The 26353-nt window shown below is 37.9% G+C and overlaps 1 protein-coding gene across 3 annotated transcripts in view; it reads left to right on the top strand.

Moving 5' to 3' along the window:
• Positions 1-8289: 8289 nt before the first annotated feature.
• Positions 8290-26353, top strand: part of ABCB6 (ATP binding cassette subfamily B member 6 (Langereis blood group)) — a 124467-nt gene continuing 106403 nt past the window's right edge. The window contains exons 1-5 of one of the 3 annotated variants that reach the window (XM_053698159.1): positions 8290-8452; positions 10201-10743; positions 13705-13842; positions 15842-16025; positions 16221-16313. In XM_053698159.1, the coding sequence (XP_053554134.1) occupies positions 10225-10743; positions 13705-13842; positions 15842-16025; positions 16221-16313 (934 nt within the window). In that variant the 5' untranslated portion in view covers positions 8290-8452; positions 10201-10224. The other 2 variants (XM_053698161.1, XM_053698160.1) reach the window with 2 other exon arrangements.

Raw genomic sequence — 26353 nt, 5'->3', positions numbered from 1 at the left:
CTTGCGGTCGGGTAGTATCCTGTAGGGTAGATAGAGGATTTTCTGACTGGCTTACCACCAGGGTCTCATAGCAGGGAAAATGAGAAGCGCCATCTTTGTTGCGCAGCTCCAGCACGATAGAGCTCAAACAGCAAAACTGGCTGTCGGCGTTATCTATCAGACTCTCCAAAAGAGATATAAGTTGTGCAGAAGGTTCCTCCATACTAAGATCTATGTAGGCAATAGATAGATCGGCTGCCAAAACACCAAAAAGTGAAGTTTTAGTAATAAACTTTCAGGAGCTCTATAAAAGTATGTCTTGATGCGTTGGCAGTTGGCTCCGCCCCCCTCTCCCACCCATTTTTATTTCAGTTTGACTATTTCAATATTTTTTAGATGGGTTTCTTGGAGAAAAACAATGCTTGGAGCAAATCTACCCAACGTTCTTATAATCAGCTTACGTTTATTATTATTATTAAACTCTCCCTCTAGTTCTGAGAGGTTTCCAGATTAGCTAGAAAATCTTTAACTTCCATTATAGTATTGAGGTTTCTCCTTGTACCATCCTTTTCTATAATGATTTTAGCAGGATATACCATGTGTGCTTTTACACCTTTATCTATTAATTGTGAGCAATAGGGGGCCATATTTCTCCTCTTTGAGGCTGTCTCAATCGAAAAATCTTGAAATAAGAAAACTCTTTTATCTGCTATAGTAAATGTGTCAGTTTTCCTGTAAAGCTTAAGCAACTCAACTTTGTCTTGAAACCTAAGAACTTTAAATAAACACACTCTGTTTCTTAAAGAACCATCTTCATTATATTTCCTTGGGCCTACCCTATGTGCTCTCTCTATCTGCAATGGTAATTTAGAGGGAGGAAATCCTAATAACTGAGGTAAAGTGTTGGCAGCAAAATTTAACATATTTTCAAACTCTAGTGTCTCTGGGAGATCCACTACTCTCACGTTATTCCGCCTGGAGCGATCCTCCATATCTTCAAGGCGAGATTGTAAATTTTGGATCTTGGAATCTTGTTTAGCTAATATATTATCATGGTTGTTTACTAAATCTTCAACATCAGAGATTCTATTTTCTGCTTCTGTTAATCTTGCAGAAAATTGTTTTACCTCAATTGTAAGAGTATCTAAATTTGATATATTTGAGATATTAGAGAGATCTTTTTTGATTGCCTCAAATTGAGGTGTAAAGAACAGATTTATTTGGGCTAATAATATTTGAGAATCATTTGTGGATTCATTCATAGTCTCAGAACTGGCCTCAGGGATCTTGTTGCCTTTTTTTTCTCTGGATTTGGAAGGCATTATTGGCGAGCTTTGTCTGCCTTGTGAAACAAATCTTTCCATTTAAAGAAAAAGAAAAAAATAATTGGGTAATATTAAGGTAATCGTGGGATTACTGCCAAGTGATAAGTGTAAGTGTGTATTTAGTGACTAAATATGGAGTGTGAAAAACCTTCTAAATATCTAAATGTGCGGAAAAAAAAGAAAAAAGGTGTAGTGTGTAGCACCAAAAAATGTGAAAATTACAATTCAATTTACTAAATTGCCAACAAGTGTTAAGGTAGTGCTCGTGCATATAATATGCAGACAAAATCTATATGGAAAAAAACAACAAGAAAAAAAAAAACAAAACAAAAAAACAACCAACACAGCCAGACAATAGTTTATATATGCTTATGACCAAAAAATGCCTGGAACTAGAGCCTAGCCTTCAAAAAATTCCTACTCCTTCCTCCTCCAGGACACAAACCAGCATATATATAATACAATATTTAAAACCGATGCAGCAAAAATATATCAATGTTAACTTTACTATATTTGAGCATAGATGTAGAATCCTTATAGTCTTTTTCCTTTACCATCCACCTATGTCCTTCTGGTCGGCAGACTAAAAAACAGAGCAATATTGTACATACATATTATTATTTGCTGACACTGATTCTCTTCTCTTATCTATCTATTTTGGAATCTTTAGTGGGTTAATATAACTCTTTTTTAGGCAACTTATACTTTTCAGGACTTGATATACAATGTACTTTGTACTTTTTCTTAAAATAATTCTGGCAATTTAATGGATTCTCTCTCTTCTTTCTCCCTTTCTCCTTCCCTTCCTCTTTCCTTCTTCTTCCCCCCTTCTTACTCCTTTCAAAAAAAAAAAAAAACTATTCCCCATATGATTCGAGGTTAGTCCAATAACAAAGTCCTGTACATTTAAGTCAATGCTACCAGACACCTTCCTTCCCTTTATAGTGTTTAGTATGGTAGTATTCAGTTCTCCTCTTTATGCATGTAAAATAAAAATAAAAAATAACAATGCCTTTACCAGGGTTAATACGGGTATTCAGGGGAGACGGCTAGCAAAATGTCCCGTTGTACCAAAGGGAGAGAAAAAAAAAATAATCAATACTTGCGCTTCTGAGGATCGTAAAATTACTTGAAGCAGACTGCCGTTTTCATCTGTAGCCCTGTCAGGCTTCCATTTACTTTGCTGAGCATCTATAAGTCCAATTTGACCGGGCCGTTCACTGCTATATCCTGTACCTGGATACTCCTGCACCTAAGTGCACCCGTGGCTGTTCCTAAAGCTGAGCGTTCTACGAGGTTGGAGCTTGAGGCTCGGATCCCTCTGGGCGTCCACAGCTCCTTCCTTCAGCAGTCCAGCCTCAATAATGGTGTGCTCGGCGAGCACAGTCTCGTACCTGTGACCAGATAGATGATGTCAGAGCCCGGACCTCGGCTGTCACCGGTCGTCAGGGGCTCAGTCCTCCCGTCTCACCACCTTGGGATTCTTGTACTCAGTGAGCACGTCCTTTGCGAGACCTGCAGTATCTTTTCCAGCCAGGGAAACAATTAGTGAAAGCCGGTCTCAGACACACCGCTGCTTTGAAAACGGTGTTCTCCCAGGATATTGTCCTCTGTTTCTAGCGGTCTTACTCCTGGGCCTGGAGAGTCAGGCAAGATGCGGTATAGCCGCAGGCCGATATCAGCCAGGTAGGTTTTCCAGCTTGAATTCGAGTAATTACACTCTACTTTGCCACTGCAGTAAAACCCCAGAAAAAACAGCAAAATTCTGCGGGCTATGTGGCTATAAGCTTAGGGGTAGTTTTTTCCTCCTGCGTTCACCTGAACGCCGACCTGGAGCAGGTGTATCAAAGCTCCACCCCTTCCGGATACCCCACAAATAATTCTTAATTGTGAACAAACACTATATATATATGTGTGTGTATGTATATATTGCAGAAGAGAGAGAACAGCACCCCTGAGATAGAACAAAAGCTAGAATCACTTCCATGCCTGTTCATTTCTATTGCAACTCAGGGTGCACGTTCTTTTAGCACACTATGCCTTTTCACAGGGAAAATATATCCTGTAGCATATCAGTCTGACCCTGCCCAATGACAGTCTAGCACCAAAATACCAGGCAATTCCTCTCTGTACAAGAGAAACAACAACCCCAGACAATCGTTTCGGCCTTCTATGGGCCTCGTCAGTGAGGTGCAGTTGTATCTCTCTAAGGACATGTGTGCAAGGGGTCCACGTCTGACTTCCCCCATTACTCTTAAGTAGACTCAAGAGTAATTTGCATAATTATCAGAAAAGAGAGAACAGCACTCCTGAGATAGAACAAAAGCTAGAATAACTTCCATGCCTGTTCATTTCTATTGCAGACGTGGACTCCTTGCACACATGTCCTTAGAGAGATACAACTACACCTCACTGACGAGGCCCACAGAAGGCCAAAATGATCGTCTGGGGTTATTGTTTCTCTTGTACAGAGAGGAATTTTGGTTCTTGACTGTCATTGGGCAGGGTCAGACTGATATGCTACAGGATATTTTTTCACTGTGAAAAAGCAATGTGTGCTAAAGGAACGTGCACCCTGAGTTGCAATGGAAATGAGCAGTCATGGAAGTTATTCTAGCTTTTGTTCTATCTCAGGGGTGTTGTTCTCTCTCTTCTGATATATATATATATATATATATATATATATATATATATATATATATATATATATATATATATATATATATATATATATATATATATATATATCTTTATTGTCCCATTAACATTCAATATAAGTTACTGCCATTTATGACTTTAGTTTTATGAAACTTTCACTAGTCAAGCCAAGTGCATCTAAAAATATCAGATCTTGTAGACTTTCAATGTGCCCCCCAATCTTTTCCTGTATAGCAAGAAAGACATGCAGTTTTTACACATAGAAAACACATTATTTTTACCACATCAACATAATCCTCCTTTGCACGTTTAATCTACCACATAGTACTTTTATGCTATATAACAAACATACAATGCATGCAGACACGTATGTTTGTTATATAGCATAAAAGTACTATGTGGCCCTATTGAGGACCTTTAGAGTCAGCTATAGCCTTTGTGTCTTTATATCTCTGCAAAAGTCGATTACTTTGATGAGTCAAAAATCTATAATACATAAAAGAGTACATTTTGTTAAAGAAAACTATTCCATTATTTCTTTTGTATGTCCAATTGTTTATTTGTTCTATGCTTTATTGTACATTGAGACATTAAACTGCATTAATTAAAAAAAAAAAAAAAAAAACTGGAAAAATTGAGGGGTTCTAAAACTTTTCACCAGTAGAGTGTATATATATATATATATATATATATATATATATATATATATATATATATATATATATATATATATGTGTGTGTGTGTGTGTGTGTGTGTTTATATATATAGATATATATATATATATATATATACTGTATATATATATATATATATATATATATATATATATATATATATATATAATTATATATATATTCCTTTTTAATCTACCCTCTTCAGACACACAATGGATGTAGACACGTATGTTTGTTATATAGCATAAAAGTACTATGTGGCCCTTTTGAGGACAGGAGAGACAACCTTTGTCTTCAAACAAAGGGGGGTCTTTATATCTGCACTTTAACTGCATATCAGTCACAGGGGTGTTCCCAGGCCAATTCTACAACATTTTATTAATACAACCCTGGAGAGAACAGAATCATTGTGGTCTGAGGGCCATTATGAAAAACTGGTAGTGGAGTTTGGGCAACCTGTGGATGAGTGTGGTGATTTGTTGCTGGTTCTGGGATGGTCCAAGGATTCACAAATAGAAATGACATTGAGCATAAATGACAGGAGGGAGGGTTGTTTTTCTACCATACCCTGGTTACACTTTTGTAACAGTCTCTAACTAAAGCTTAGCTGAGACCCCACCTTAAAGGGCCATAATACCCAAATGTTTAAACACTTGAAAGTGATGCAGCATAGCTGTAAAAAGCGGACTAGAAAATATCTCCTGAACATCTCTATGTAAAAAAGAAAGATATTTTACCTCAAAAGTTCCTCAGTAGCCACCTCCCATTGTAAAGGATTTCTAAGCAGCATATTAGTGTGTCTGTCCTGGGACAGCTGAAAGGATGAGCCTCGTGAACTCTCATATTATTTCACCAATCAGGTAAAGGAAGCTTACTATGAAATCTCATGAGAGTTAAGTCAAATCTCATGAGATCACAGTAAGAGTTCATGACCTCAGCACTGCTGATGCTGATTGGCTGCTGTTCATTTCTTCATTTTTTTTTTATTTTTACCTGCAGCTGGGAGCAGGTGAAGTACAACTTTTTACACAGAACTTACTCTGCTGAGCTGAGGAGATTGTGAGGTAAAGTATCTTCCTTTTTTACATAGAGATGCTCAGGTGATATTTTCCTGTCAGCTTTTTACAGTTATACTGCATCAGTTTCAAGTGATTTAGCATATGAGTATTATGTCCCTTTAAGGGACATGAAACCCCTTGTGTGTAATAACTGTACTTTAAGTTCAAAATGCTTCAAATCAAATGAAGCAATTGTCTTTATTTTTAATAACACCAATGTTTGAATTTGCTTTTCTTGGCCTATCTATGGAATGTGGAACAAGCACAATTATTACACAAAAGCAAGAGCTCCTTGTCTGAAGCCTAAAATAATATTCTCCCCTTGGAGTTGCCATTGTTATCCCATATAAGCTTCTATATTGCTGAATGATGACCCACAAATATGCTTTCATAAATTACCTCATGCACTCAAATAATTGTATGTGAATTAACCACTTGTTCTTAAAACAAATAAACAAACAAAAAAACACAACAGAATATATATATATATATATATATATATATATATATATATATATATATATATATATATATATATATATATACACTACAATTCTGACCTAAAGATAGTTTTCCTCATATTGCCCATATTAATGTAAACAAAACTGAAATATATGATAGGTCCACCTCTCTATCACTAAAAGAGAAAAATATGGGTTAAATTGTTCAGTGGGGAGACTCCCACTGCTGCTCTAGCCTCTAGAAAATAGAAGGGAGGGTCCCCATTATAATTTATTTATTTTCTCTCCCCTTCATCTTTCTCCCCCACCTCTTTGACTCCTTTTCTTCCTTTATCTTTCTCCCTAGCCTTTCCCCACACCTTTTCCCCTATTATCCGTGAATAGACTTTAAATGGATTGGCTACTATATAAATTGAGAATGTAATACAAATTGAGAATGTTATATGTAATTATGTTTAATATTACCAAGGTTCATAATAGGCGTTCTCCTATTGGATACATTACAGAATCTTGTTGATAATGTGACATACCATCAGTGTTTGATAAATTTTTGGATACAACAAAAAGTAGCTATGCAAATATTTTCAATAATGTGATACATTGTATATATCTGTATTTGTTTATTCTCTTTTCCTGATTGACCCATTGTATACATTTATGTTCGATGATTGTTTATTTATGCAAAAGTGTTCAATAAAACAATTTTGAAAAAAAAAATTGTTCAGTGGGTGATAAAAAAAAAATCAACAATTAGAAACATAATATATAAATATATACACCTAGGTATATATATGTATATATATATATATATATATATTAAAGGGCCACTATAAGTAAATATTTTCTATGCCTGTTACTAACTAACTACCCCAAATACGCTTTTTATCAACAGCATTTCATTAACATATGTCTACCGTATTTCAGAAATCTTGTCTGCAAATTTAATTGTTTTCCAAACCCACTCCGTGGGTATCCTTTACTCTGTACCAATCCGTTTACAATACCTAGGTTTCAAAATGGCGCTTTAAACACAAAGTTATTGCTTTAAGTATTTTGAACACTCAGTGCTGAAAATAGTGGGCAGGATAACGTGACATCATCGGCGAATAAAAGATATAACTTTTAGAACGTTATGAAACTTCGTTTTGGAGAAAATATAGGTCAGTAGGTTTTAATTAATGTTTATTAACTTTAATATGTTAGTTGTTTAGCTTAAAAATTATAACAGAAAGTAAATCCTTTAAATGCACTCTTTTAAAGCAACAAAGAAATGAATTTACTATCTCTGCAAAGGATCATAACATAACTAACAACTGTTGTTCACAAAACTCCTGGATATCCAGTTTTGGTTGCCAGTGACACACAAAACAGTGGTTGTATACCCTCTTTGGCTGCCAAATTCACACAAAGCATTTTATTTTACTGTCAGTAACAAAGCAGTTTTTACACGCAAAACACAGAGAAAAGGTTTTATCCAGTGTGTAACTGGTACCCAGGGGTACTAAGTGCATTAAAAACTCCACGAATGCCACCCACACGTGCATGTACAATGCTACTTCTTTCTGGTGTCATATTTGTAATTTACAGTGGTCTTAAAAATGTAGTTGCCGCTTAAAAAAAAAAAGATATTCATGAGACATTTGGGTTTTCATTTTTTTTATTTTTATTATTCTACATTACAGTTTGTTGAAAAACTGGACTGTCTGTTGTATACTGGACACCTAGCAACCTTGTATAACAGTCAGGTTATTTATAAAACATTGTACTTTTATGTGATGTTTATAATATCCCAGGTAAAGCTGAATTTCTGTTTACAACACGAATGTCCTTCCAATAAAATAAAGAATTATTCGTCAATCACTTTCTAACTGCAGCATCTGCTGATGTCACAAACATCCTTCACTGCACTGAAAGTAAAGAGTGCACGTATTGCAGTGACTGGCAGAAAACCTGAAAATTGCTTGGCTTGAGTCTGCTGAGTCACAGTTGCAGAAGGAAACATGTTATACAATGAGACTGCTGAGTCATTGGCTCAGTATAATAGGGAGGGCAGGGCATTAGGACCTGGGAGATTCACACTAGAGTTACGGAATGTAACATGCGCCGTAGATACCCACTGGGCTGAGAGCTAGGTAGGCTGGCAAGAAAGGGCAGCTAGGAAAGGGACAGGCAGGTAGACAAAACGGACAGAGGCGAGCCTAAGGCAAGTGGCTGCACGGAACAAGCGGGTGAGAAAGTGTTCACAGGAGAGACAACCAGTGCATGAAATTACAGAGCGCCTGTCGCTTATATAACGGTGAGATTCCTTCAAGGACACTCTCCTCAGGTGCACACACAGAGTGCTCACACGCACTTACCTAGACTGATTACAGTCTGTCACACTAAGCTACACCAATAGAGTGCCTTTGGATGTATACACAGGACTCAATGCAGATTTATAAAAAGTAAGGAATAACTACACCTTTGTCATATAGTTTCTTCTTGGTGGACATAGTTGTAAATATACTTTATGAAACGCAGATAATATGGAACGGTAGTTTTTTTCTATGTGATTGCACATAAGCTTAGCTTACCATACATAAAAACGCTAATAATGTAAATGAACACCAAAGTGCAAAAAGAAAATTCTATAATGTTACATTTTGTATTGCACTATTGTTTGCATATAACGTGTTTAACTTATACAAAAGGGCTAAACACATAGTTAAAGTGAGCTAGCAGTAATGCACTCCTGGCCTAGCTGAACACATCTAGTGAGCCAATTACAAGAGGCATATGTGCGTAACCACCAATCATCACCTAGCTTCCACTAGTGCTTAAAGGGACATTATACACTAGATTTTTCTTTGCATATATGTTTTGTAGATGATCCATTTATATAGTCCATACAGTTTTTTCTTTTTAAATAACATTGGTCTGATTTTCAGACTCCTAACCAAGCCCCACAGTTTTAGAAGAATACCAACGTATACCTACTCCAACTTGCTTCTGTATGTGTAAAGGTCTTTTCATATGCAAAGGAAGGGGGAGTGTCTGCTATTATTCATTTATAAATTATATATATATATATATATATATATATATATATATATATATATATATATATATATATATATATATATATATATATATTATATGTGTGTGTGTATGTATATACAGTCTGTGTGTATGTATGTGTGTGTGTGTGTGTGTATATATATTTATTATATGTGTGTGTGTATGTATATACAGTCTGTGTGTATGTATATGTGTGTGTGTGTATATATATATATATATTATATGTGTGTGTGTATGTATATACAGTCTGTGTGTATGTATATGTGTGTGTGTGTGTATATATATATTATATGTGTGTGTGTATGTATATACAGTCTGTGTGTATGTATATGTGTGTGTGTGTATATATATATATATATATATTATATGTGTGTGTGTATGTATATACAGTCTGTGTGTATGTATATGTGTGTGTGTGTATATATATATATATATATATATATATATATATATATATATATATATATATATATATATATATATATATAATGTGTGTGTGTGTATGTATATATACCCCTGACTAGTAAACCATAGTGATATTTTTCAACACACACACACTCTCCCGTATATATTTGACATTTATTAATGCTGCAGATTCTGCTGTGGTGTTTGATATCCATAGAAGAACAATATTTTATGCCTCATATATGAGGGAGTTTAGTATAAATGTTAGTTATGACAATTACTGATTGTGGAAGCAAGTAACCCTATTTTTTCTCTCAACAGCCACAATTTTATTCTTATCTTCGCTAAATTTCATATCCCTTATTTTTGTTGTTTGGAAATGCTGTGTTTAAAAATGATTTATACCCTCTGTAAGTAAGTTTGTGGTAGTCTTCTTGCAACATGCTGGATATCAATGTTTTAAAGATATTTTCCCTCGACCAGCTGTAAGATCTTGCAATATTCGTTAACTTAATTATTAATGATTTCTCTTTTGTAAAATACAAATCATAGCTAATCATTTTTTTTTTCCGCTTTTCGTAGGTGCGTGTCGTCTTGTATGTGAAAATGATTACACTGGGAAGTTACTGTGAGCAAAATGACAGTGTCTCCCAAGCATGGCTGGACAATGGCCTGGCCCCTTGCTTTTATTTTACCTTGGTCCCCTCTGTGCTTCTCAGCCTCTCTCTCTTATTAGGAACCTTGCAGTCTGCCTTTTATGCCCGATATAGCAGGACTATGGAACCAAAATACATCCCAAGATCACATCTCTACCATCTCCAGATATTGTTGTCCGTGGTGATGATTGCACAATCTTTGGGTGGCCTGATCTGGCAGGTTGTAGGTACTCAGACCCTATATAGCTATATGATTGTATATGCTTGTCTCTCAGTTGTGGCCTGGGGCTTTAGTATTTGGCTCCTTCATTTGGAGAGGACAAGGGCCTTGGAGCGAGAGAGGAGCAGGGGTCATGGAATAGTGCTGCTTTTTCTTTGGGCTTTGGCCTTTGCAGCTGAGAACTTGGCTTTTATATCGTGGAAGAGTCCTCTTTGGTGGTGGTCTTCATTGAACAACACACAACAAAAAGTAAGTTTCATTATTTAAAAATATTTATGTTCTAAAAATGTCTTAATAGTTCTTTAATGGGAACAAACCATCTAATTTAACGGAACCCGATATACAAACCCGCTAGTGCACTTTGCTATATGTAATGAATGGTTAATTGTTGTCTTTATAAAAACAAAAAAAAAACCTGCAACTCTTTGAAAACCATCCATATTGTTGTATTTTGTTAGGTGTGCCCTGTAATTGCTGAATTAATATTCATAGTGGTGTTTATGAAGTAATTTACGTATTGTTCAAAGGAGCAGAGTAGTATCTTGTTTTGTTTCCCAGTCTGTGTTGTAATATTATAAATTTGTTTACAATCTAGGAATTATGCCAAAACGTAAGGAGGCAGAAAGCAGTGTGGGTTTTAAAGGCACATTTTAATGTAGTCCACAGATGTTTTATAAATGTTTACCCCCAAGACTGATGATTTCTACAAGCTCCAATTGTTGATGTCACACATAATGTACGCAATTATCTGCTGCTTAATCATATTCCCACTTGGTACGCGCAAGACAGCTAATTTGTATGAACCAAGATTGGCTCAGAGGAGTAAATTTAAAGGGACATAATACTCATATGCTAAATCACTTGAAACTGATGCAGTATAACTGTAAAAAGCTGACAGGAAAATATCACCTGAGCATCTCTATGTAAAAAAGGAAGATATTTTACCTCACAATCTCCTCAGCTCAGCAGAGTAAGTTCTGTGTAAAAAGTTATACTCAGCTTCTCTCAGCTGCAGGTAAAAATAAAAAAATAAAATGAAGAAATGAACAGCAGCCAATCAGCATCAGCAGTGCTGAGGTCATGAACTCTTACTGTGATCTCATGAGATTTGACTTAACTCTCATGAGATTTCATAGTAAGCTTCCTTTACCTGATTGGTGAAATAATATGAGAGTTCACAAGGCTCATCCCCTAAGCTGTCCCAGGACAGACATACTAAAATGCTGGTTAGAAATCCTTTACAATGGGATGTGGCTACTGAGGAACTTTTGAGGTAAAATATCTTTCTTTTTTACATAGAGATGTTCAGGAGATATTTTCTAGTCAGCTTTTTACAGCTATGCTGCATCACTTTCAAATGTTTAAACATTTGGGTATTATGGCCCTTTAAGCTAGAAGCAGTTTAATACATTTATGTTGGATACTTTCAGAAAACATTGTAGATATGAAATTGGCCCATCATGGTACCATCAGTGTTTGGGTCCTAACTTTAGCATCAGTCCTCACCTCAGATGGGTTACCCCTAGGCCCTTCTCCGGCACATACCCACGTCAGATCTAGTATTGGAGCCCTGGCTCTAAAACTCCTTTCAGTGACATGCACATATCAGACCTCAGCTAAGACCTCTGGTGCTACAGCCCCTCTCAGTGCCCACGTTGGGTAAGAGCTCTTGCCCCACAGTCCCCTAAAGGTTACATGACCTCAAAGGAGACCTCTGACTCTGCAGCACCTTTATCAGCCTCATGTTAATGTCCCACTTCAGTTAAGACCTTGAAGCTTTGCAGCCACTCATCAGACATCTGGCATCAAGGTAGTCCAGCTCTTTTGTGAGCCACACACCGACATCAAACCTCAGAAAATCCCAATGGCCTTGCAGCCCCTCTGAGTCATGCTGCAACAACATCTGACCTTAGAGTTATATTCAGCTGATTCAGATAATTATTTCAAAACGTTGCTTGATTTTTATTTTATTTTTGGTTATATGACATCCTACCTGAACCCTGCCTGTCACAGTCCTCACCTTACCAGCACAACTGTGGGGGAAAAGTGATCCTCTTGGGCATTTTGAAATGTTGGGTGTTATAATAATGGATTCATAGAGAAGAACTAGATGTGGATAAGCATAAGTAACGTTGTTGTAATAAGAAAAGGTGAATGGGAATTATATCCTGTTGAGGATAAATATCAAGGTCTCCAAATTCAAGAAGAATTTTAGTGTTGTTTTTCACCTATGACAGAACAAGATACAAGTCAGCACTTGAAAGATCTCAGGTTTTAGGTAGCCATAGTTCCTACAATTTTACCTGAAGCAACTAAATATTTGGATTATTCAACATAAATGTTTCTACTTGCACCCTTGTCTGGCTCAAAAATAGGTGTCTATGTCAATATTCATTCAAGCTCCTGAGTTTGATTAATGTATGATTTGTTGCTTGCTTATTACTATGTATTTAACTGTTGCAAAGGTGTTGATAATGTTTGTACCAGAGCAGCAATGCACTGCTGGGAGCTAGCTGAAGACATCTAGTGAGCTAATGACAAGAGGCATATGTATGTAGCACCAATCACCACTAGCTTCCAGTAGTGAAATTGCTGCTCATTAACATACCTAGGTTTGCTATTCAACAAAAGATACCAATAAAACAAACTAAATATGATAACAGAAGTTTAAACCATTTAAAGTTTATGATTCTAACAGAGCATGCAATTAAGACACTTTTAAATTATTCACTTCTATTTTCAAATGTAGTTTGTTCTCTTGGCATCCTTTGTTGGAAAATAATGTGTATATATCCTACTACTGGGTGCTGCCTGGTGATTTGTGGCTACACACATTTGTGTCGTCTTTGTTCAGCTAGCTTCCAGGAGTGTATTGCTGCTCTGGAGCTGACTTTAATTATGTATTTAAACTCTTTGCAGTGGTTAAACACACAGTTATATACAATCAATAATGCAATAATAAATATTAGAGCATTTTTTTTTAGTTATTACTTTCATGTCCCTTAAAATCATCCACATTTGTCATGCAAAATGTCATAAACTAAGCAAATGTGTGTCGTTCAAGTTTGCTGACGTTTGCAACTGAATTCAGAGTTTTAACATCCAAGTCATTTAAAGGTTCTGTACTTTTCCTCTCTTTCATTTGTGACAAGTTATTCTGACGCATCTCCTTTTGTATATAATATAAATATAGTCTCTCTCTCTCTGTAGGTGCAGTTCAGCCTTTGGATTCTGAGATACGTCTGCACATTCTTCCTTTTCGCGCTGGGATTCATCGCACCTGGCCGGCCGCACAAGCCATATGTTCTGCTAATCAATGAAGATGAAAGAGATGTGGAACATGCACAGGTAAAGGATAGGGGCTCGTAATATAACATCACCGTAAGAATTGGAGCAAGAAAAAAAGCTTAAAATCAATAGAATAATTGCATAGCTTTGTACTAAGTGAGGGTTTGCCAAATGCTATGAAACTTAAAGGAATACAAAACGCCATTTTTTTCTTCTTTAATGATTCAGATAGAGCATGCAATTTTAAGCAACTTTCTAATTTACTCCTATTATCAATTTTTCTCCGTTCTCTTGCTATTTTTATTTAAAAAGCAGGAATGTAAAGCTTAGGAGCCGGGCCATTTTAGTTTCAGAACCCCGTATAGCAGTTGCTTATTGGTGGCTACATTAAGCCACCAATAAGAAAGCATAACCCAGATTCTGAACCAAAAATGGGTGGCTCCTAAGCGTTAAATTCCTGCTTTTTAAATAAAGATAGCAAAAGACTGAAGAAAAATTGTTAATATGAGTAAATTAGAAAGTTGCTTAAAATTGCATGTTCTATCTGAATCAATAAAGATAAAAAATTGGGTTTAGTGTCCCTTTTTTGCTCTATTTAAAAAAAAAAAAAAAAAAAAAAAGAAATGTGAACATACTGATTGATTTTGCTTTGCTGTGATATTGTAGTGCTTTTTTCCCACCAAAAATACTTGCTTTTGCCATATGCTCATTTGTTTGAGAAACTAGACATGGTTGTAGATATTTTGTAAATACCAATATTTGTAAAATAAATTTGTACAAATAAAGGTACATTTTTATAAGCATTCTAAATGTAAGGAAGTGAAGATAATATCCAAACAAAAAATGCATGATATTGTCATTTTGTTTTGCTTGTTTTTCCTGTAATTTACCTTTTAAAATTTTGCTCAGGCTTTAAAGAGGCTCTTGTGCATATTGTATATTTAAAGGACCAGTCAAGTTAAAATTAAACTTTCATGATTCAGATAAAGCAAGCATTTATAAACCACTTTTTAATTTACTTCCATTATCAAATTGTCTTTTTAGATTTACAATTTGAGTCACCAGCTCCTACTGAGCATGTGCAAGAGTTCACACTGTATACGTATATGCATATTGTGACTCGCTGATGTCTGTCACATGATACAGTAACTACTATTCAATGTCTTGCTTATGTGCATTTTTTTGAATAGGCAATTCTGCTGTATATTTAGTGGTCCTTTAACTATGCCACTGTTTGCCTTTATCAGGTTACATGACATAAAGTGATTCTTTAGCTAGGTGCACACGTTTATTTACATATGACCCTTGTCTGGCCACAGCAAATGAGACAAGGTATAAAAAATGAACAAGACTTTCAAAAGATGTATCCTGGGACTGCACTGGATTTTTAAAACTTTAGATTCTGTGAACACAATTGCAGATTTATTGTAACGTGGTGCTTTGGGCATATATGACCGTTATATTTAAACAGTGACCATATATTAAATACCTATAGTTAAGACTTAAAAAATGTAAAGATGGATAAAGAGAGTGTGACGTATAGAATTCTACAGTTGCAGGTATTGTAGTAATGAAAATAAAACACTTTTTGCTCATATGTTGAATCTCGATTATCCTTTATTTTTGGGTTGTTGTTTATCTTATATTTTACAGTAGCGTTGCATAATCTACAACTGCATAATAAAAACAATAACATGTACTCTGAATTTCAAATGAGCAGTAGAATATATTTTTTTCTGACAAATGTCAGTTTTCTTCCATTCCCTGTTCCCTTGTATCATGTGGCAGCCACCAGTCAATAACAGACTCACATATTTATATACTGTAAACTTCTGCACAAACTCAGTAGTTACTGGTGCCTCAGTGCACAACTTGCATGCTCTATCTGAAATAATAAATGTTTGATTTTGACTTTAGCCTCCTTTTAAAAAAAAAAAAAAAAATCCATATTATTGTTAGGCCAATCTTTTTGGTTTAAATACATTATACATAGCATTTAATTAGTGTTAATGTCTCTTAAACATGTTTCATTGCTTGTGTTTTTCCCCTTCCCTTTCAGCTTTTGTTAAGAGAGTCAAATGAATCTACCTGGAATGGCTTTAAAAAAAAGCTGCGTTTGCTGGTCCCCTACCTTTGGCCAAAGGGCAATATTCCTCTGCAGCTTGTGGTGCTTCTTTGCATGGGAATGATGGGATTGGAAAGAGTCATTAATGTCTTTGTTCCCATATACAACAAGAACATAGGTGAGAGCTTAACCACCTTTCTCTTCTATCTTCCTCCCCAACTTTCTCGCTCCCCCCTCCTCACAGTGCCTGTATATTATTCAATCATTTTTTACAGTTATGTTTCCTATTGTGGCTTTTTTCCCCCAAAAGCAAATCATTGGTTTGAAATCTATTTCATGACAGTGACATAAGTATATATTTTTCCCGTTACAGTGAATGAGCTCACAGATGGATCTTCCTGGCATACTCTGGCATTAACTGTGTGCGTGTATGTTATACTCAAGTTTTTGCAGGGAGGCGGAGCAGGTAAGTGAAGATATGCCAATATATTTTAGTGCAGTGCAAGACAAATACAGGAAGTTGAGCATTTTAAGCATTGTGGCAGCTGGCAAGTAAATAAATAGCTATAGCTTTGTAAGTGAGCCATTTGAACATAATACTAACAGTATGCTATGACTGTTGATATTATGTCTTGATATTTCTAACAGTGTTCCTAAAAGCTTTTGTACAACAATGTGAATAAAATAATTGTCCATGTTGAGTTTACTTCCTGCTGCACTTTAATCCCAGCTGCAAAGGCGTTAAAAACATAGTGTTTATTCCAACAGCTTCCATCCTTGTCATGAATAGGGAATGCCATTCTGATGCTGTTGTTGGTGATCCCCCTTACTGCACTCCATGATCTGTGGTGGTATAGTATATGGCACTCCAAAGGCTATATGAGAGTGCCGGTGATGTCACCAAAAATGTGAGTGGTGACATCAGAGAGAGGGCAGAACTAGGTAGTGACAGGCAGTAAAGGGAGCTGGATGGGGGAGGTTTTCAAAACCCTTAATCTCAGGTCCCTTACTAGCCACAGACCTCCAAGAAAACCCCTCATTTTAAAGAAGATAGCAGTGGTCTTGGAAAGCCATAAGTCCCCCAATATTTTTTTAAATGTAAAAACAAAACATGGGGTTTTGCTGGGGAATGGGGCTTTATGTGCTCAATAAAAACATCTGCTAAGTCTAGAGACCCCTAATAAGGTTTATTTTATAGTAGAAAAGACCCTCTCTTAAAAGGGACAGGAAACCCCAACATTTTCTTTCATGCTTTGGATAGAATATACAATTTTAAACAACTTTCCAGTTTACTTCTTGTTATCCTTTGCTGAAGGAACAGCATTGCATTACTGGCAACTAGCTGAACATATCTAGAGACTAATGTGTGCAGGCAATAATCGGCAGCTAGCTCCCACTAGTGTAGGATATGTGCGTATTATTTTTCAACAAGGAATACCAAGAGAACAAGGAACAGATTACCTTGCAAGAAAAAAAGTGCTTTTATTTCTGTATTGGCACAAATGGACCAATCTAGTTTATATTCTATGCACCAAAAGCCGGTATTGGCCCCTATTTCTCATTTGGCTACCCTTAATGACAATTTAGTGAGCTGGGCATACAGGGAGTGCAGAATTATTAGGCAAATGAGTATTTTGACCACATTATCCTCTTTATGCATGTTGTCTTACTCCAAGCTGTATAGGCTCGAAAGCCTACTACCAATTAAGCATATTAGGTGATGTGCATCTCTGTAATGAGAAGGGGTGTGGTCTAAAGACATCAACACCCTATATCAGGTGTGCATAATTATTAGGCAACTTCCTTTCCTTTGGCAAAATGGGTCAAAAGAAGGACTTGACAGGCTCAGAAAAGTCAAAAATAGTGAGATATCTTGCAGAGGGATGCAGCACTCTTAAAATTGCAAAGCTTCTGAAGCGTGATCATCGAACAATCAAGCGTTTCATTCAAAATAGTCAACAGGGTCACAAGAAGCGTGTGGAAAAACCAAGGCGCAAAATAACTGCCCATGAACTGAGAAAAGTCAAGCGTGCAGCTGCCAAGATGCCACTTGCCACCAGTTTGGCCATATTTCAGAGCTGCAACATCACTGGAGTGTCCAAAAGCACAAGGTGTGCAATACTCAGAGACATGGCCAAGGTAAGAAAGGCTGAAAGACGACCACCACTGAACAAGACACACAAGCTGAAACGTCAAGACTGGGCCAAGAAATATCTCAAGACTGATTTTTCTAAGGTTTTATGGACTGATGAAATGAGTTAGTCTTGATGGGCCAGATGGATGGGCCCGTGGCTGGATTGGTAAAGGGCAGAGAGCTCCAGTCCGACTCAGACGCCAGCAAGGTGGAGGTGGAATACTGGTTTGGGCTGGTATCATCAAAGATGAGCTTGTGGGGCCTTTTCGGGTTGAGGATGGAGTCAAGCTCAACTCCCAGTCCTACTGCCAGTTTCTGGAAGACACCTTCTTCAAGCAGTGGTACAGAAAGAAGTCTGCATCCTTCAAGAAAAACATGATTTCTCCAACATAGGTGTGTCCGGTCCACGGCGTCATCCTTACTTGTGGGATATTCTCTTCCCCAACAGGAAATGGCAAAGAGCCCAGCAAAGCTGGTCACATGATCCCTCCTAGGCTCCGCCTTCCCCAGTCATTCTCTTTGCCGTTGTACAGGCAACATCTCCACGGAGATGGCTTAGAGTTTTTTGGTGTTTAAATGTAGTTTTTATTCTTCAATCAAGAGTTTGTTATTTTAAAATAGTGCTGGTATGTACTATTTACTCTGAAACAGAAAAGAGATGAAGATTTCTGTTTGTAAGAGGAAAATGATTTTAGCAACCGTTACTAAAATCGATGGCTGTTTCCACACAGGACTGTTGAGAGGAATTAACTTCAATTGGGGGAAACAGTGAGCAGACTTTTGCTGCTTGAGGTATGACACATTTCTAACAAGACTTGGTAATGCTGGAAGCTGTCATTTTCCCTATGGGATCCGGTAAGCCATTTTTATTAAATAAGAATAAAGGGCTTCACAAGGGCTTTTAAGACTGGTAGACATTTTCTGGGCTAAAACGATTGATATATAAGCATTTTTAATACTTCATAGCTTTGAGGAGTTATTTTATTCTTGGGAATTATGTAAAATAACCGGCAGGCACTGTATTGGACACCTTTTTCACTGGGGGCCTTCTCTAATCATAGGCAGAGCCTCATTTTCGCGCCTCTATTGCGCAGTTGTTTTTGGGAAGCAAGACATGCAGATGCATGTCTGAGGAGCTCAGATACATAGAAAAAGCTTACTGAAGGCGTCATTTGGTATCGTATTCCCCTTTGGGCTTGGTTGGGTCTCAGCAAAGCAGATACCAGGGACTGTATAGGGGTTAAATATAAAAACGGCTCCGGTTCCGTTATTTTAAGAGTTAAAGCTTTAAAATTTGGTGTGCAATACTTTTAAGGCTTTAAGACACTGTGGTGAAATTTTCCTTCATACTTTTTCACATTTTCAGTAATAAAGTGTGTTCAGTTTAAAATTTAAAGTGACAGTAACGGTTTTATTTTAAAATGTTTTTTGTACTTTGTTATAAAGTTTATGCCTGTTTAACATGTCTGAACTATCAGATAGACTGTGTTCTGTATGTGGGGAAGCCAAGGTTCCTTCTCATTTAAATAGATGTGATTTATGTGACACAAAATTTAGAGAAAATGATGCCCAAGATGATTCCTCAAGTGAGGGGAGTAAGCATGGTACTGCATCATCCCCTCCTTCGTCTACGCCAGTCTTGCCCACACAGGAGGCCCCTAGTACATCTAGTGCGCCAATACTCCTTACTATGCAACAATTAACGGCTGTAATGGATAATTCTATCAAAAACATTTTAGCCAAAATGCCCACTTATCAGCGAAAGCGCGACTGCTCTGTTTTAGAAAATACTGAAGAGCATGAGGACGCTGATGATATTGGTTCTGAAGTGCCCCTACACCAGTCTGAGGGGGCCAGGGAGGTTTTGTCTGAGGGAGAAATTTCAGATTCAGGGAAAATTTCTCAACAAGCTGAACCTGATGTGATTACATTCAAATTTAAATTGGAACATCTCCGCGCTCTGCTTAAGGAGGTGTTATCTACTCTGGATGATTGTGAGAATTTGGTCATTCCAGAGAAATTATGTAAGATGGACAAGTTCCTAGAGGTCCCGGGGCCCCCCAAAGCTTTTCCTATACCCAAGCGGGTGGCGGACATTGTAAACAAAGAATGGGAAAGGCCCGGCATACCTTTTGTCCCTCCCCCTATATTTAAGAAATTGTTTCCTATGGTCGACCCCAGAAAGGACTTATGGCAGACAGTCCCCAAGGTCGAGGGGGCGGTTTCTACTCTAAACAAACGCACTACTATCCCTATAGAAGATAGTTGTGCTTTCAAAGATCCTATGGATAAAAAATTAGAGGGTTTGCTTAAAAAGATGTTTGTTCAGCAAGGTTACCTAATACAACCAATTTCATGCATTGTTCCTGTCACTACAGCAGCGTGTTTCTGGTTCGATGAACTAGAAAAGTCGCTCAATAAAGATTCTTCTTATGAGGAGATTATGGACAGAATTCATGCTCTCAAATTGGCTAACTCTTTTACTTTAGACGCCACTTTGCAATTGGCTAGATTAGCGGCGAAAAATTCTGGGTTTGCTATTGTGGCGCGCAGAGCGCTTTGGCTAAAATCTTGGTCAGCGGATGCGTCTTCCAAGAACAAATTGCTTAACATTCCTTTCAAGGGGAAAACGCTGTTTGGCCCTGACTTGAAAGAGATTATTTCTGATATCACTGGGGGTAAGGGCCACGCCCTTCCTCAGGATAGGTCTTTCAAGGCTAAAAATAAACCAAATTTTCGTCCCTTTCGCAGAAACGGACCAGCCCCAAGTGCTACATCCTCCAAGCAAGAGGGTAATACTTCTCAAGCCAAGCCAGCCTGGAGGCCAATGCAAGGCTGGAACAAAGGTAAGCAGGCCAAGAAACCTGCCACTGCTACCAAGACAGCATGAGATGTTGGCCCCCGATCCGGGACCGGATCTGGTGGGGGGCAGACTTTCTCTCTTCGCTCAGGCTTGGGCAAGAGATGTTCTGGATCCTTGGGCGCTAGAAATAGTCTCCCAAGGTTATCTTCTGGAATTCAAGGGGCTTCCCCCAAGGGGGAGGTTCCACAGGTCTCAATTGTCTTCAGACCACATAAAAAGACAGGCATTCTTACATTGTGTAGAAGACCTGTTAAAAATGGGAGTGATTCATCCTGTTCCATTAGGAGAACAAGGGATGGGATTCTACTCCAATCTGTTCATAGTTCCCAAAAAAGAGGGAACATTCAGACCAATCTTAGATCTCAAGATCCTAAACAAGTTTCTCAAGGTTCCATCGTTCAAAATGGAAACCATTCGGACAATTCTTCCTTCCATCCAGGAAGGTCAATTCATGACCACGGTGGATTTAAAGGATGCGTATCTACATATTCCTATCCACAAGGAACATCATCGGTTCCTAAGGTTCGCCTTTCTGGACAAGCATTACCAGTTTGTGGCACTTCCATTCGGATTAGCCACTGCTCCAAGAATTTTCACAAAGGTACTAGGGTCCCTTCTAGCGGTGCTACGACCAAGGGGCATTGCAGTAGTACCTTACTTGGACGACATACTGATTCAAGCGTCGTCCCTACCACAAGCAAAGGCTCATACGGACATTGTCCTGGCCTTTCTCAGATCTCACGGGTGGAAAGTGAACGTAGAAAAAAGTTCTCTATCTCCGTCAACAAGAGTTCCCTTCTTGGGAACAATAATAGACTCCTTAGAAATGAGGATTTTTCTGACAGAGGCCAGAAAATCAAAACTTCTAAGCTCTTGTCAAGTACTTCATTCTGTTCCTCTTCCTTCCATAGCGCAGTGCATGGAAGTAATAGGTTTGATGGTCGCGGCAATGGACATAGTTCCTTTTGCGCGAATTCATCTGAGACCATTACAACTGTGCATGCTCAGTCAGTGGAATGGGGATTATACAGACTTGTCTCCGACGATACAAGTAGATCAGAGGACCAGAGATTCACTCCGTTGGTGGCTGACCCTGGACAACCTGTCACAGGGGATGAGCTTCCGCAGACCAGAGTGGGTCATTGTCACGACCGACGCCAGTCTGGTGGGCTGGGGCGCGGTCTGGGAACTCCTGAAAGCTCAGGGTCTTTGGTCTCGGGAAGAATCTCTTCTCCCGATAAATATTCTGGAACTGAGAGCGATATTCAATGCTCTCAAGGCTTGGCCTCAGCTAGCAAAGGCCAAATTCATACGGTTTCAATCGGACAACATGACGACGGTTGCGTATATCAACCATCAAGGGGGAACAAGGAGTTCCCTGGCGATGGAAGAAGTGACCAAAATCATTCAATGGGCGGAGACTCACTCCTGCCACTTGTCTGCAATCCACATCCCAGGAGTGGAAAATTGGGAAGCGGATTTTCTGAGTCGTCAGACATTTCATCCGGGGGAGTGGGAACTCCATCCGGAAATCTTTGCCCAAATTACTCAATTGTGGGGCATTCCAGACATGGATCTGATGGCCTCTCGTCAGAACTTCAAGGTTCCTTGCTACGGGTCCAGATCCAGGGATCCCAAGGCGACTCTAGTAGATGCACTAGTAGCACCTTGGACCTTCAACCTAGCTTATGTATTCCCACCGTTTCCTCTCATCCCCAGGCTGGTAGCCAGGATCAATCAGGAGAGGGCATCGGTGATCTTGATAGCTCCTGCATGGCCACGCAGGACTTGGTATGCAGACCTGGTGAATATGTCATCGGCTCCACCATGGAAGCTACCTTTGAGACGGGACCTTCTTGTTCAAGGTCCGTTCGAACATCCGAATCTGGCCTCACTCCAACTGACTGCTTGGAGATTGAACGCTTGATTTTATCAAAGCGTGGGTTCTCAGATTCTGTCATTGATACTCTTGTTCAGGCCAGAAAGCCTGTAACTAGAAAAATCTACCATAAAATATGGAAAAAATATATCTGTTGGTGTGAATCTAAAGGATTCCCATGGAACAAGATAAAAATTCCTAAGATTCTATCCTTTCTTCAAGAAGGTTTGGAGAAAGGATTATCTGCAAGTTCTTTGAAGGGACAGATTTCTGCTTTATCTGTTTTACTTCACAAAAAGCTGGCGGCTGTGCCAGATGTTCAAGCTTTTGTTCAGGCTCTGGTTAGAATCAAGCCTGTTTACAAACCTTTGACTCCTCCTTGGAGTCTCAATTTAGTTCTTTCAGTTCTTCAGGGGGTTCCGTTTGAACCCTTACATTCTGTAGATATTAAGTTATTATCTTGGAAAGTTTTGTTTTTGGTTGCTATTTCTTCTGCTAGAAGAGTTTCAGAGTTATCTGCTCTGCAGTGTTCTCCTCCTTATCTGGTGTTCCATGCAGATAAGGTGGTTTTGCGTACTAAACCTGGTTTTCTTCCGAAAGTTGTTTCTAACAAAAACATTAACCAGGAGATAGTCGTGCCTTCTTTGTGTCCGAATCCAGTTTCAAAGAAGGAACGTTTGTTGCACAATTTGGATGTAGTTCGTGCTCTAAAATTCTATTTAGATGCTACAAAGGATTTCAGACAAACATCTTCCTTGTTTGTTGTTTATTCTGGTAAAAGGAGAGGTCAAAAAGCAACTTCTACCTCTCTCTCTTTTTGGCTTAAAAGCATCATCAGATTGGCTTATGAGACTGCCGGACGGCAGCCTCCTGAAAGAATCACAGCTCATTCCACTAGGGCCGTGGCTTCCACATGGGCCTTCAAGAACGAGGCTTCTGTTGATCAGATATGTAAGGCAGCGACTTGGTCTTCACTGCACACTTTTACTAAATTTTACAAATTTGATACTTTTGCTTCTTCTGAGGCTATTTTTGGGAGAAAGGTTTTGCAAGCCGTGGTGCCTTCCATCTAGGTGACCTGATTTGCTCCCTCCCATCATCCGTGTCCTAAAGCTTTGGTATTGGTTCCCACAAGTAAGGATGACGCCGTGGACCGGACACACCTATGTTGGAGAAAACAGAATTTATGTTTACCTGATAAATTACTTTCTCCAACGGTGTGTCCGGTCCACGGCCCGCCCTGGTTTTTTAATCAGGTCTGATAATTTATTTTCTTTAACTACAGTCACCACGGTATCATATGATTTCTCCTATGCAAATATTCCTCCTTTACGTCGGTCGAATGACTGGGGAAGGCGGAGCCTAGGAGGGATCATGTGACCAGCTTTGCTGGGCTCTTTGCCATTTCCTGTTGGGGAAGAGAATATCCCACAAGTAAGGATGACGCCGTGGACCGGACACACCGTTGGAGAAAGTAATTTATCAGGTAAACATAAATTCTGTTTTTCATGCAGGACAATGCTCCATCACACGCGTCCAAGTACTCCACAGCGTGGCTGGCAAGAAAGGGTATAAAAGAAGAAAATCTAATGACATGGCCTCCTTGTTCACCTGATCTGAACCCCATTGAGAACCTGTGGTCCATCATCAAATGTGAGATTTACAAGGAGCGAAAACAGTACACCTCTCTGAACAGTGTCTGGGAGGCTGTGGTTGCTGCTGCACGCAATGTTGATGGTGAACAGATCAAAACACTGATAGAATCCATGGATGGCAGGCTTTTGAGTGTCCTTGCAAAGAAAGGTGGTTATATTGGTCACTGATTTTGTTTTTGTTTTGTTTTTGAATGTCAGAAATGTATATTTGTGAATGTTGAGATGTTATATTGGTTTCACTGGTAAAAATAAATAATTGAAATGGGTATATATTTGTTTTTTGTTAAGTTGCCTAATAATTATGCACAGTAATAGTCACCTGCACACACAGATATCCCCCTAAAATAGCTATAACTAAAAACAAACTTAAAACTACTTCCAAAACTATTCAGCTTTGATATTAATGAGTTTTCTGGGTTCATTGAGAACATGGTTGTTGTTCAATAATAAAATTAATCCTCAAAAATACAACTTGCCTAATAATTCTGCATTCCCTGTAGTAAGAGGCCATCTGGCCATTTTCATTATTTTTTACTAAAATCTTAACAAAAGTATACTTTTTTTTTTTACATTTTATTTTGCAGCTGTCAGGGTATTGTTAAGTGGCATTGGATGAGCTACATATGTATCACATAATTTAATATTTAATTTTAGCTAATATCTACTTTGATATGAATTAATTTGGCTGTAGCCACAGCAGAGCATTTGTAAATGACTGAGAACGGTGACACAGACCATCCCCCTCACTGCTTAAGACATCTAAGAGTTCAAAAGAGAACATTTATCTCAAATTGTCGGAGTTTAGGTCACTTCAAAGAAACTTTTGATCACTGCCTGAAATTGTGTAATAAGATTTCCTATTAGATCACCTGAACCCCAGTGGTCAGAGAGACAGAAAGTCTGCAGTTTGAGATACATTTCCAGGATGGCCAGGAAATGTAAATATCTATTATCTAGGTGTTAATTGCCCCATACTGAGTTAAATATACAAAACCCCAGACTCCTCGTCTGTGTTAAAAGTAACAAAGAAAGAAATATCTTAACCTGTGTAATTTGAAAACATAAGAGTTTGAAGATTCAAAGTTTAAACCAACTGCATATATAGTTTTCATGTGAGTTAATATAGTAATTACTGACATAAAATATATATATATATATATTCTGTTATATACATCTAAGATGTGTCTAATGCCCAAGACACTATATTAACCCCTTAATGACCGGACCATTTTTCAGTTTTCTTACCCTTAATGACAATGGCTATTTTTACATTTCTGCAGTGTTTGTGTTTAGCTGTAATTTTCCTCTTACTCATTTACTGTACCCACACATATTATATACCGTTTTTCTCGCCATTAAATGGACTTTCTAAAGATACCATTTTTTTCATCACATCTTATAATTTAATATAAAAAATATATAAAATATGAGGAAAAAATGGAAAAAAACACACTTTTTCTAACTTTGACCTCCAAAATCTGTTACACATCTACAACCACCAAAAAACACCCATGCTTAATAGTTTCTAAATTTTGTCCTGAGTTTAGAAATACCCAATGGTTACATGTTGTTTGCTTTTTTTGCAAGTTATAGGGCAATAAGTACAAGTAGAACTTTGCTATTTCCAAACCACTTTTTTTCAAAATTAGCGCTAGTTACATTGGAACACTGATATCTGTCCGGAATCCCTGAATATCCCTTGACATGTATATATTTTTTTTTAGAAGACAACCCAAAGTATTGATTTATGCCCATTTTGGTATATTTCATGCCACCATTTCACTGCCAAATGCGAGCAAATAAAAAAAATTGTTCACTTTTTCACAAATGTTGTCACAAACTTTAGGTTTCTCACTGAAATTATTTACAAACAGTTTGTGCAATTATGGCACAAATGGTTGTAAATGCTTCTCTGGGATCCCCTTTGTTCAGAAATAGCAGACATATATGGCTTTGGCGTTGCTTTTTGGTAATT

The sequence above is a fragment of the Bombina bombina genome, chromosome 1, assembly GCF_027579735.1.
Source record: "Bombina bombina isolate aBomBom1 chromosome 1, aBomBom1.pri, whole genome shotgun sequence".
NCBI lineage: Eukaryota > Metazoa > Chordata > Amphibia > Anura > Bombinatoridae > Bombina > Bombina bombina.
This window is presented reverse-complemented; position numbering and strand designations above follow the sequence as displayed.